Source organism: Triticum urartu, chromosome 1A, assembly GCF_056163025.1.
Source record: "Triticum urartu cultivar PI428250 chromosome 1A, HENAU_Tu73, whole genome shotgun sequence".
In the NCBI taxonomy this organism is placed as follows: domain Eukaryota; kingdom Viridiplantae; phylum Streptophyta; class Magnoliopsida; order Poales; family Poaceae; genus Triticum; species Triticum urartu.
The window spans coordinates 1,285,964-1,298,276 of NC_141873.1; the positions used below are offsets into that span (position 1 = coordinate 1,285,964).

At 49.1% G+C, this 12,313-nt stretch overlaps 2 protein-coding genes across 2 annotated transcripts; one reads left to right on the forward strand and one right to left on the reverse strand.

Moving 5' to 3' along the window:
- Window positions 1–7,904: 7,904 nt before the first annotated feature.
- Window positions 7,905–9,334, reverse strand: LOC125554505 (acyl transferase 15-like). The gene has a single exon (XM_048718223.2). It carries the CDS (start codon window positions 9,244–9,246, stop codon window positions 7,984–7,986), a length of 1,263 nt encoding a protein of 420 aa, XP_048574180.1. The 5' UTR covers window positions 9,247–9,334; the 3' UTR covers window positions 7,905–7,983.
- Window positions 9,335–10,356: 1,022 nt separating this feature from the next.
- On the forward strand, window positions 10,357–11,758 carry LOC125555608 (GDSL esterase/lipase At1g28640). Its single transcript, XM_048718757.2, has 4 exons — window positions 10,357–10,642; window positions 10,739–10,963; window positions 11,036–11,181; window positions 11,278–11,758. Exons 1-4 carry the CDS (start codon window positions 10,375–10,377, stop codon window positions 11,560–11,562), a joined length of 924 nt encoding a protein of 307 aa, XP_048574714.2. The 5' UTR covers window positions 10,357–10,374; the 3' UTR covers window positions 11,563–11,758.
- The last annotated feature ends 555 nt before the right edge of the window (window positions 11,759–12,313 follow it).

A 12,313-nucleotide genomic window follows, 5' to 3' on the forward strand; every position in this document is an offset into this window, starting at 1 on the left:
TTGAAGCATGAAATAAGCAATAGGTGGCTGATTTTTATTTGCATGTTAAGCGGAAAGTTGTAGATAAGGCTTGTATATATAGCATAGTGCTTGCCAGTTGGTTCTTTCACCTTTGTGGTGAACCACTCAATGATCAGTCAGTACGAACAGCTAGGACGGAATAAAATGTTTGTTACATCAGATGGCACCGAACATGGTTATGCATGGTTTATATATAGTAATACACGTGTCAGTCCAATCAAGGCATTTCTTAGTCTTACTAATTGTCTTAGCCTGAAATTATGATGTGTTGTAATTCACCTGCTCTTGACTTTATATCCGTCTTACTCTGCAAATTTTGTAGGATCAAGTGGCTGGGCCCAGATTTGTCTGGACCGTTGGATTGATGCAAGGGCGGGTTTATATGTAGTACACGTTTTGTACACTTTTATGCCCATAGGAGACCCCAGCCGGAGTACTTCCTGCTGTCCTTTTGTCTTGTTCTCTTGCAATTATTTGTACTTCTTAAAAGTCTGAAGCAATTGTCGGGTAATTCACCTGCTGTTTTTCTCTTAAAAAACAGTGTTGGTTGTTGGAGTGCCTGGTCCACTAGCTCAGATTTGCCGTTTTAAACACTATTCAAACATTCTACTTCCTAGCAATATATAAAATGCCCCTTAACTTCTCAACTATGCTTAATATGTGTATACATCTCTAAATATAGGGTCCTCAATAATTGCACACATGTTTCTTTAATCACTGTGATGAGAAATTGCATGTCGAAATATTCATCACATGTTTTTGAAGATGACTAGATCCATTTCTAGCGCAAACAACATGGTGTAATTTTTATTGGTCACATGATGTTCATGTAGTGGTGGAATATTTGCACATGGGTTAGAACAGACCGAGAAACATAAAGAAAATATTTCATAGAAGCCGTGGAGAAATAAGAATGAGGAGCGGAGAGCGGGTTGTTGGCCAAATGTTGGCCGGCCGTAGTTTAAGTTTGTTTTCCCCCTTGATTATTTGTAACTGTTAAAAAACAAAAACCACACTCTGCCAAAAGAATCCAAAAGAGTCGTACTACAATACAAGCCCAAAACTGACCCAGTCCGTCTTCTCTAAAAAAAAGTAACTACAAGTGTAAATAAGAAAATAAAGGAGACTGGATAAATAAATGGAGTAGAACCAAATTTGTCGATGGATTTGACTGTGAAGACACCACACGCGTACTCACTGCGGCTGCTGCACACTAGGTCCAAAATATTCTCTCATGTCACATTTTTGTTGTCTTAGAGTATCTCCAGCCGTTCGGCCGTTCGGCCCCCAGGGCGCCAAAAAAGAACGGCCTGGGGGTGAGCCGGTGCTAGATCGGCCCCTGGGGTTCGTTTCTTCCCTGCCACGGTCCCAGGTGCCGCCCCCAAGGCGCCCCATATTTGAACTCCATCGTTCCGGCTCAAAGAAACAACAAACAAGCGATTATCGCAATAGTTCGGCGATTCGGTGCCACAGTTCGGCGATCAAATAAAAGGACACATAGTAGTTCGGCGTACAGAAAAGGAAGGACGCGGAAGGAGTACATCAAACGTCGAGCTCAACCTCCGGCGGCGGCGTCGTCTGCGTACACGGGCTGGAAGGAGTCGGCGCGGCTTCTGTGCTGCTGGGCGCGACAGAGGCATCGTCGGTGGGACTGGGTGTCGCGGAGGCATCGTCAACAGCCGCCGGGCTGGGCGACGGCGTCGGCATCGGCGTCGCCGGTATCTGATTCAGGATGAGGCTGCGCTCCGCCAAGAACCACGCCTTGAGCTTCTCGTTGCCACTCTGGAGAATGTCAGCGCCGCCCATCAAGAAGGCAAGGTCATTGTTACTCTTCTTCACGTCTTGAGCTTTGAGTTTCGCGGCGGCCTTCTTCTTCTTCTTCTTCTTCTTCTTCTTCTTCTTCTTCTTCTTCTTCTTCTTCTTCTTCTTCTTCTTCTTGCCTTTCCTTGTCGGCGTTGGTTCCTCCTCCTCCTCTCCCCCCTCCTCCGGCTCTTCCTCGCCATAGTCGAGCTCGTCGTCCATGTCACCGAGGTCAATCGAGCCATCCTGGGTAGTTAACCCGGGGGAAGCGGCGGCGCCAGCCGAGCCGGCTGCGATGATGTCCTCCATGTCGGCCTCCGTCGCGTCGGCGTCGTCGAGATGCGTCGAGGATGCGGCTTGCGGGTAGAGGATGCGGAGAAGAGGTGGCGTCGGTGAGGCTGTGTAGTCCGGCAGCGAGTACGTGTACGGCGGGTACTGCACGCCGGCGAACGCGGGCGAGGGCGTGCGCTGGACAGGGCGCCCATGGGGGAAGGTGATGTTGGGGTTGAAGCCACCATGGGCGTCCCCATTGGCACAGCCCGGCGACGACGTGCTCCATGGGTGCGACGACGACGAGAACCTGGCCGGAGAGCCGACGCTTTGCTGGCTCCAGGCTGCGTACGAGTGCCCACCGGGTGGATTCATCATCGCCGCGCGCGCCGCCTCCGCTTGTTCCGCCGCCGCCGCAGCCGCAGCGTGCTCCGCTTTTTCCCTGGCCTTCTTGGCCCTGTTGGGCCTGTCGGCGGTGACGGCCTCCCGGCGCTCCACATCCTCCTTCCACTCGGCGTTGCTCATGCCAGGGGGCTTGGATAGCGGCGCCCTCGGCTTCCTTTGCTTCGGCTGGGCGGCGGCGGCGGCTGTGGGATCCGTCGCGGCGCGCGGCATCACGTACTTCTTCGGCGGCATGGCGGGCGGAAGGGTAGGGAGGAGGCGAGCGTTTGGCGGGAGGAATGGAGAAGAGAGGGGAGCCTAGGGGGGAAAGCGGGAGAAAACGGCGGGAAAAGGGCTTCAGTCACCGACAGAGCGGCCCCATGTCGCTTTTCACTTGTGCGGGCGCGCCCAGGCGGCACCTGGCCGCTTGGGTTCGGGGCGGGATCGCCGGCTCTATATTTCGCCCAAACCTGCGCTAAACGAGATCCTGGGGGTGCGACTGGGCCAATTTTCGGCCACCGACGCTAAAAAATCGCCGGGAGAGGGGGGGAGGCTGTTGGGGGCGCAGTTGGAGATGCTCTTAGCTGTGTAACTTTGATTACTAGTGTCTTGGCTGCTTATTTAATTGATAATGCACCAGTTCTTTATTAGTTTGTGTAGTTAGTTTAGAATGATACTACCTTTAACAAGAAAAACTTCATTCTCCAATGCACGTGTGTTACTTCTGTATCTATTGGTTGTGGTGATAGGTTGTCCTACAGCGCTCAAACACCATCGCATAAAGATGTTGTAGTGGATTACGGGGCTGTTTGGTTCTAGGCCTAGCATTGTCATACTTTGCCACACGTTTTGGCCAAGCTTGCCTAAGATTAGTTCAGCAAAATGAGAGTCAAAAGTTGGCAAATCTAAGGGAATCTTGCCACGCTTTTTATATGCATGTCATGTGTGGCCCTATTGTGTCTTGCCTAAGGTATGGGTTGAACCAAACACTCACCTAAATTGGTTAAACTTGCCTAATCTTAAATGTGACAACCTTTGGCAAAATTAGTCACAAACTAAACAACACCTACAATTTATGTCCCCGTTTGGGTCATTTTCTCTGATAGGCTTCCTATTGTCGCTTGTCACACTTAGTTGCTACATTTTTGGCACCTTAATACCTTTGTAATAAGGTTGGCACGTACACATAGCTGATTACTTTCCATAACAAATTGAATTAGGTTTGGTACATTAGATTAATTAAGTTGGCACACGCTTACATACACGTGTCTCTAGATAGGGTTGTTAATGAGCCAAGCTTGAGCGTGTTCAAATATATTGCCCTATTCTCTCTTCATCGGTTGGAATTTTTTGATGTATTAACTGGAGCATGAATTCAATATGATATCAAACACAAGTGGTCTTGACTTATAAACCCTGACTAAATAAACTTAGACTGAGAGGAGTGTTGAAATATATTGCCTGTTTCTTTTCATTAGTTCAGACTTTTGCATGAGTTATCTGGAGCTTGAATTCAACGGAGCTAATAATTAGCCGAGCTCGAGTGTGCCTGATCATTGGTATTCGAATTTGCCGCTGGGCTCGAGCTTTGCTGGAAAAAGCTTGCTCGGCTCGGAAAAGCTCCACGAAAGAAGATAAATGTTCACTCAAATAACAACATAGTTGTTAGGGTTGTATCGAATATTGTGTACAAGATAGGTTACAGTTAGACTTGTAGTTGTATTGTGTTTACATAGGATGTGGAGTCGTGTCCTAGTAGGACACTTGTATCCTAGGCCTCTTTTATATAGCGGGGTCAGACACACGATGTAACCTATGCCAACATAATAGCACAGGCGCGCAAAGGGGGAGCCGGCGGCGTGTGCCGGCGCCCGGGTGGCCGGGTGCGGTATTGTGACGGTGTCACGGGGAGGAGCGCCCGTAGTCAAGCCCCGAGGATGTAGCCATATCGATGAACCTCGTTAACAAATCTCGGTGTCGTGCTCATGTGATTGCTTGGTCCTCGGATAATCGACGGTATGCCTCGAATTTATTCTAACAAGAGCTAGGTTGTTCGGAGGCTGCAGATTGTTGATGTAGAGGATGTATCAAGTTTGAGATGCAGTCGGTTGCGGCGTGGTTCTCGACGAGATTAAAAACAGTAATCAGAAAAGGCGGAGTTCTCGGCGGCGGTGCATGTGCTTGAGACGCGCGGCGATCAATCAGGCGAGCGTCAAGCGGCGCGTGCGAGTTGCGGCAGCAGCGATGCGGTTCAGCAGATGGAGTAGCAAGCGGCGGCGGCGGAATCGTATAGCGCCGAGATCGGTGCGTACAGCAGCGAAGACCCATGTTCAAGTCCAAGACGGCCACGCGCAAGTGCCAGGTGCATGCGTGGTGACCGAGCAGTGGATCAGCGTTGGATCAAGCGGTGGCCCATCAGGGTGCAGCGTGGTGGCCCATAATGCTGGGCTGATGGCAAGGTCCATGTTGGGCCACTGGGAGCAGCACGTACGTGAGGCTAGCTGACCAGGCTGAGGCTTGGTGCATGGCATGGGGGCGCTGCAGGGGGCTGCGCTGTGCGCTGGATACTAAGAGCTGCAGGCGCTTGCTCATAGAGGACGCGAGATTTGTTTGTGAAAAATATTGGCACAAAGACTAGTCGAAGCCGGGATGCTATCAGGAAGAAAGAAAGAAGATAAGTCCAGGAGCTATATACGTGTAGTGTTCACACAGGAAGGCTGTGAGGGATTTTGCTTTGGTTTTCTTTGCTAGTACACTTTTGTGTATGGATGGCGTTGGATACGGTGACGATTTGAGGAGTCTGGAGTGTGTCGTGCAGTTGAAATAAGTTCGTCTGGGTCGGATTGGATAGTCTGACGGATCGACGTAAGTCAGTTGGTACAGAAGACGGTGATGGGATCGGCGACAGCGACATAGATGCGTGTTGCTGATGGTGACCGACTTCTGGGCGTGGAAACACGTGGCGCAGGCCCCGAGGGCTTGTGTGGCTTCGACAAGACTATGGCGTGGGGTTGATTCAAGATGGCGTATGCATGTGAGCTTGAAGTCGACGGGATGCGGGGGTGGACTGATCCTCTACCATGGAGTCATGTTGAAGGTGGAGCTGGATTGAGGGGCTATGGTGTAAGGATCCAGAGAATCGAAGCCTATTTTAGCCGAGGAAAAAAGCGAGTGACGTGCAGTTCGGACTGGAGCCCAGTGGTCTGATGGAAGCGTGAAACTCGTCATCGGTCGGTGATGATTGATGATACTCTGCAGTGGGGGTTGAGTGGTGTGGTTTCTTTACCCTTGAGACTCGACCAGGATAGCGGAGACTCGACGCGGTAATAGCTGCGAGGCGTGGGGTGCGCACGGGACATGGAGACGGGCCAGGGCTCTGGTGGGCATACATGTGGTGAGACAACTGCGAATTTGACTCGGATGACTACAAGCAATGGTGAAATTCCTTCAAGTTTCAGACAGGGCGGTCAAGGAAGAGCGATGATGTTGAGTTCAGATAACTCTTATGTGTGACACCCAATATGTGAGTTGTTCACTTTCACGCAGGTCAGTGATCAGTGTGTGATGGCATTGGACTGATACTCTGAAAGTTGGGAGCACAAACTAGAGTGACAAGGAACTTAATTTTGCTCGAGTGTTGACTGTGGTCAAGAAAAGGAGGGACTACAAGTTGCAGGTGGAGTCACATGGAGTCTTTGGAGTAGCAGCGGCACTCATGGGATAAGCTCAAGTTCAATGTACATGAAAGTTTGACACATGGACGAATTCAAGGTGATGGAGAATATTCGCCAAGGTGGAGTTTGTTAGGGTTGTGTCGAATATTGTGTACAAGATAGGTTACACTTGGACTTATAGTTGTATTGTGTTTACATAGGATGTGGAGTCGTGTCCTAGTAGGACACTTGTATCCTAGGCCTCTTTTATATAGCGGGGGCAGACACACGATGTAACCTATGCCAACATAATAGCACAGGCACGCGGGGAGCTGGCGGCGTGTGCCGACGCCCGGGCGGCCGGGGTGCGGTATTGTAATGGTATCGTGAGGAGGAGCGCCCGTAGTCAGGCCCCGGGGATGTAGCCATATCGGTGAACCTTATTAACAAATCTCGGTGTCGTGCTTGTGTGATTGCTTGGTCCTCGATAGATCAATGGTGGCCTCAGATTTATTCTAACAATAGTAAGCTGGATGACAGCGAGGTAGGCTCAAGTTCAGCTCTAACAAGTGCGTCTGCACTACAAGAAAATGACATTTAATCACATGTGAAATAAAGAAAGTTTAATACTTATCAAACTTTTCGAGCTCAATTTTAGGTTGATGCTCGGCTAGACTAGGACTCGAGCTGAGCTTGAATTGAGACATAAAACTTGAATAGGTTGGGGAGCTCGCACTTCCTGGAAATAAAAATAGTTTTGAAACGATACCACAGCTGCTGCCGTATACCAAGTGGGCAGTTGGCTTCCTTTGAATGTGCGTTTCTATGGTAGAGCTTGGATGTTGCTTCCTGACTCTCTTTTTAAGGAGTTTTTTTTCTTTCTATTTCTGTCTGAAGAAAGCTTTGTGATAAATAGTGTTACATTTATGTAGTCTGTGGGCGGCCAAAAGTCTCCGCCGCCCCGTTGGACCTCCCTTCTGGGCCCATTTGCGGGCCGAATCGACCGCCCGAGTCGCCTTCGGGCTTGATTTGGGTTGATTGTATAGTTTACTATGGGCCTAGAAGCGAAGTCGGGCATTTTTTTACTTAAATTTTTTCCCACATACCCGCGGCGTGTGCATGCGGGCACGTGCGTGTCCCACGAAAAAAAAACTACCAACACGTATTTCTATACATATCCCCGTCGGGCCGCCGGGCGGTCACTTTTTCAAAATATGACCATCATGTCCTTTGTTGTGAAGAGGTATCGACCAATCTCAGCCATCCTTGTATTCGGGGGAGGGGGGTCTACCGAAGCAGAAGCGTTGTCTATATCATTTACGGTTTGCAAGGAAAATAATTCTACAAGGTTGTATAGATACATGACGACACTGAACAAAAACATTGAAATTACTGGTATCATGGCGTCAGGAACATTAAAAAAAATGTTCGTAAAGGACAGAGCATTGAAGAATAGAGAACATTGTTCATAATTAAAGGCAGTGTGCATCTCCGTGAGAGCGCTTGGTGCAGATTTCGAGATCACCTGGACCTAGTTGCCAAAACGAATATCCAGGAGTACATATTACTCACTCCGATCCATACTAATTGTCGCTGCTTTAATACAACTATGTACTCTCTCTGTCTCAAATTTCTTGTTTTATATTTGTCTAAATACGGATGTAACCAATACTAAAATGTGACTTGTACATCCGTATCTAGACAAATTTAAGACAAGAATTTTGGGACGGAAGGAGTACTAAAGTTCTACTACTGTTCTCTCAATACAAATGAGTAGGATACATATCATTGAAGAAAGCAAATTAAATGGAGGGAATAAAAGTAGAGATACATATCCTTCCATGCATCTGGGAGAAAATCAAAGCTTGGATGAAGCTGAAAGCGGATTATAAGTGAGGTGGGATTTTGCTAATTCACGGATGAAAGCGTCGGCGTGCTCCTGTATGACACAGATGGACTGCACGTTGTACTCGTCATTGCAAGGGACGCACGTTGCGCAGCTTGGCAGCGTCGTCCTTTTCTTGGTGTACTCCATCAATCTCGCCGGCGGCCCAAAACCAAAGTCAATCGCCTCCATGCCAAGGTTTCGCCAGCACGACATGAAGAAAAGATTGTACCCATCCAACTGCCGCAGCTCGTCGATCTTCGACTGGCCGGGCACCCGATCCTTGGCATGCTGGATCATCTTCACTAGCTCCATGAGGTCGCCGTTCGCCACGGCGCCACTGGTCGCCGTCACCAGCTGCGCGGTGACGCAGTTGCCGTAGAAGCCCTCCCTGGCAACCGCGTGCTTTCGCGCGTTTGCTGGGAAGGTGAGCACGGCGAGGGCCGACGGGTTGGACATGATTGCACGGGTTCGGCACTGCCACAGGACCGCGGCAACTGCCTCGAACACAGTGCATGGCCGGTGGTAATTCATGGTGTACGTGCTTTTGATGCGGTTGACCAAGCTTGATGGGACAGTAATGTCGAGGAACACCATTGGGGACGGCTGGAGCATGCCCAAAAATTGAACAAAGTTTGTGGAAAATGGAGGCAAGTCCAAAACGAGCGAATTCTTGGACCTCACCGGGATGACGGACGGCGACGGCAGCCCGCGGGCCAACTCTCCGATGGCCTGCATAAACTGCGCCATCCCGGTACCATCGCCGACGGCATGGTTCCACGTCACCCCCATGACGAACCCGCCACAAGTGAACACGGTCACCTGCATCAACACTAGTGGTTCAGTGTTGCTGAAACCCTCAGCCGCATGGAAGATGGCGAGCTCTTCTTGCAGCGACGAGTCACAGAACTCTGGGACGTCCTTGATGGCGCAGTTGGCAGAGGCGGCAACAAAGGAGACCCCCTCGCCGGTGCATTTGATGAAGAATTCGCCGGCTGTGTCGCCAGCGGCAAGGCGGCCGGCGATAGGGTAGTAATGGACAAGTGTTTGTGACAATCCCCTTTTAATGGTCCCCATCGGATCTTGAATTGGAGACTCGAAAATGAAGAACACTGTAACTGATCTGCCACCAAACATCTCGTCGTAGGATGAGAGATTGATGTGCTCACCGGTGACTATTGCCTCCGATGGCGTGATGAGCACGGGCGGGGACTTGCTGATCACTACAACACTCATATTGTTTCTTCTTCGGTCTATCTAGGTTGAGAGTTGACAGTGGTATATGTATGTCTATGTATTTTGATCGTGTCCTGTAGCCTTCCCAGCTTGGTTTATACGGACAAGAAGATAAAGATGCTCTACCTTCATGGCCAAGTGTATTTGGATGGGAACAAAAACGAGGGGAATCAAACGAACCGTCCACAGATCAATTATGCTCGCTACAATAGTCTTTACAGACATTGATAGGTATGAGCGACCAACGTGCATAGAACAAGCCTGTGATCACTAAATTAATGCAACCACGAACATGCATAAAACCTGCTAGTGAAGACTTCGTGCATATATAAAACCACCAAGTCTTTATCTTTATATCTTGGTCTAATAGAAAGCCAAGTCTTCTCCTAACCATGTGGACTTGGGCACGTTATATGTACCATGTCACATGTGCACATGCAGCTAGTTTCCTGGATTCCCGTTTGCTCACATTACTTTCCTGGACTAGGCTATTTTTTTTTTCTCAACACAGTCGGTCGTTTGCTCACATTACTTTCCCGTCGTTCCCACCTGGACTGACCCAAAAACACGCATAGGCCGTGACCTCGACGGTGCCATCTAGTACCATTCAACAATACACACATGTGGTTGCTCGATTACTTTCCCAACAGCCAGGTCGATGGGAGACCGACATGCACATATACAACTACTCCCTCCATAACTTAATATAAGATGTTTTTTGACACTATAAACGTTTTTTGACGCTGTTATAGTGTCAAAAAACATCTTATATTCAGTTACAAAGGTCTATTCAGGCGTGATCGCACAGGTAAACTAGTATGCACACGGTTTTCTATATTTTTTCAGGTTGTACTATAACAGGGCCGGGGATACATGTATATCCGTAGTAGTTTAGAGCTAACCTAAACTTATACTACTCCTCTATGTTAGCTTCCGGTCCAATCCGTGCTCGCACACATCGTGGTTTATTCCAAGATATCGTGGTTTATTACAAGTATCTTAAAAGAGCTCCAAATGCTACACTAATGTTTCAGTACACTAATCAATCATTGTTGGGCATTGGCTCGTGTGATTATATATGGCTGTTCGGAACTGGTGGCATGTCCTACCACTTCTGTGCTATTTTTCATGTTCAAGATGCATACGCTCCTATGTGCGATTTTCCTCATCCTCCAACTCTCGCCCCCCATGCCGGTGATCTCGTCACCCTCCGGTGCTCGGCATTACAAATCTATTTTTAGCTTCGGCGACTCCTTAGCCGACACCGGCAACGGCCCTGTCATCTTTGAGCGGTTCTCCATCTTCAATCGCGTCACACGACCTCCCTATGGCAGCACCTTCTTTGGCCGCCCGAGTGGACGAGACTGCGATGACCGGATCATCATCGACTTCATTGGTACGTACATAGTACTAATAGAGTAGGCATAGTCCTAGCCAGAAGCTAGATTAATTTGTCAATGTGTTTAATGTATTTTTGGGACATTGGTTGTAGCTGAAAACTTGGGCTTGCCATATGTGCCCGCCACCCAGGTGCACAACGGTAGCTTCCATCAAGGTGCCAATTTCGCCGTTGCGGCCGCCACCACTCTTGACGCCGATTTCTACCACGGGAGGGATATCCCCGGTGCACCCAGCATGTTCCCCCTCAATACCAGCTTAGGAGTGCAGCTTGAGTGGTTCGAGTCCATGAAGCCATACTTGTGCCGCACAGGGCGAGGTAATTTATCCATACATGGGCGTCATTATTGAAGTGAATGCTTGATGAGAACTCCAATGATATTGCATGCAGAGTGCAAGGAATTCTTTGGCAGTTCCCTCTTCTTCGTTGGAGAGTTCGGCGTCAACGACTATCACTTCTCTTTCCAAAAGAAAACGGTACAGGAAGTCAGGTCCTTCGTTCCAGATATCGTGGCAACCATATCCATGGCCATCGAGGTAATTCCATCAAAAAATCATGTAGATGTATCATGTATGCATATATATTGAACCAAGCTTGCATGCTAAATAGATAATGGCTGATGTGTTCAACAGAGGCTGATCACCAAACATGCTGCGCGGAGCCTGGTGGTTCCAGGTGTGATCCCGTCGGGATGTTCACCGCCGATTCTCACCAAGTTCGCTGATGGCTCACCAGCAGCATACGACTCCAAAACTGGTTGTCTGAAAGCTTACAATGAGCTGGGAATGCACCACAACTCGTTGCTGCAGGCTGAGCTGGCCAAACTCCAGGCCAAGTACCGGAACGTCAAGATCATCTACGCCGATTACTTCGGCCCAGTCATGGACATGGTGGAGTCGCCTCACAAGTTTGGTTAGGGCCCTACCCTCCATTAAATATAATATAGTATATGTTAGAACAAATCATATTATCGTTGTAATCTCAACCTCTTCCTCTATCTTCTATTGTATTCAAACTCTTGTACTCATCCTTGTACGCCAAGGCAAGTCCTTCGGCTCTATCAATATATATACGCACGCGGCTCCCCTCGTGGGAGTACGAACGCTTCATACTTTTACATGGTCATCAGAGCCCCTCTTTCATACATCTAGCCACAAACCAAAAACAAAACCCTAGATTATATTCGCGATCGCCGTCATGGCTTCCTCAGCCCGCGTCGCCCTGAACCTTGGTTCACCTCCATCAGAAAAGCTTGCGAGAGGGAATTTCATCCTCTGGAAGACGCAAGTTCTCCCAGCTCTGCGAGGAGCGCAGGTTACTGGGCTTTTGGACAACTCCGACGCCGCTCCGCCCAAGACGGTGGAGGTCACAAAGGCGGACAAAACCACGGCCCAAGAGTCGAATCCTCTGTATGGAACTTGGATCGCCAAAGATCAACAGGTTCTGTCATATCTACTCAATTCCATGTCTCCTGAGATCCTTGCGCAGGTCGTCGGGAGGGACTCCACCTTCGAGCTCTGGACTACAATCAACAACCTCTTCGCCTCACAATCGCAGTCTCGGATCACCAACCTAAGGATTGCGATCACCAACACCAAGAAAGGCACTATGTCTAGTTCAGCATACATGGCGAAGATGAAGAGCCTCGGGGATGAACTACCTGCTGCT

Coding starts and splice junctions, on each gene's coding strand:
- LOC125555608 (XM_048718757.2), top strand. CDS start 10,375: ATGTTCAAGATGCATACGCTCCTATGTGCGATTTTCCTCATCCTCCAA. Junction 10,643..10,738: donor GATCATCATCGACTTCATTG/GTACGTACATAG, acceptor CATTGGTTGTAG/CTGAAAACTTGGGCTTGCCA. Junction 10,964..11,035: donor CTTGTGCCGCACAGGGCGAG/GTAATTTATCCA, acceptor TATTGCATGCAG/AGTGCAAGGAATTCTTTGGC.
- LOC125554505 (XM_048718223.2), bottom strand. CDS start 9,246: ATGAGTGTTGTAGTGATCAGCAAGTCCCCGCCCGTGCTCATCACGCCA.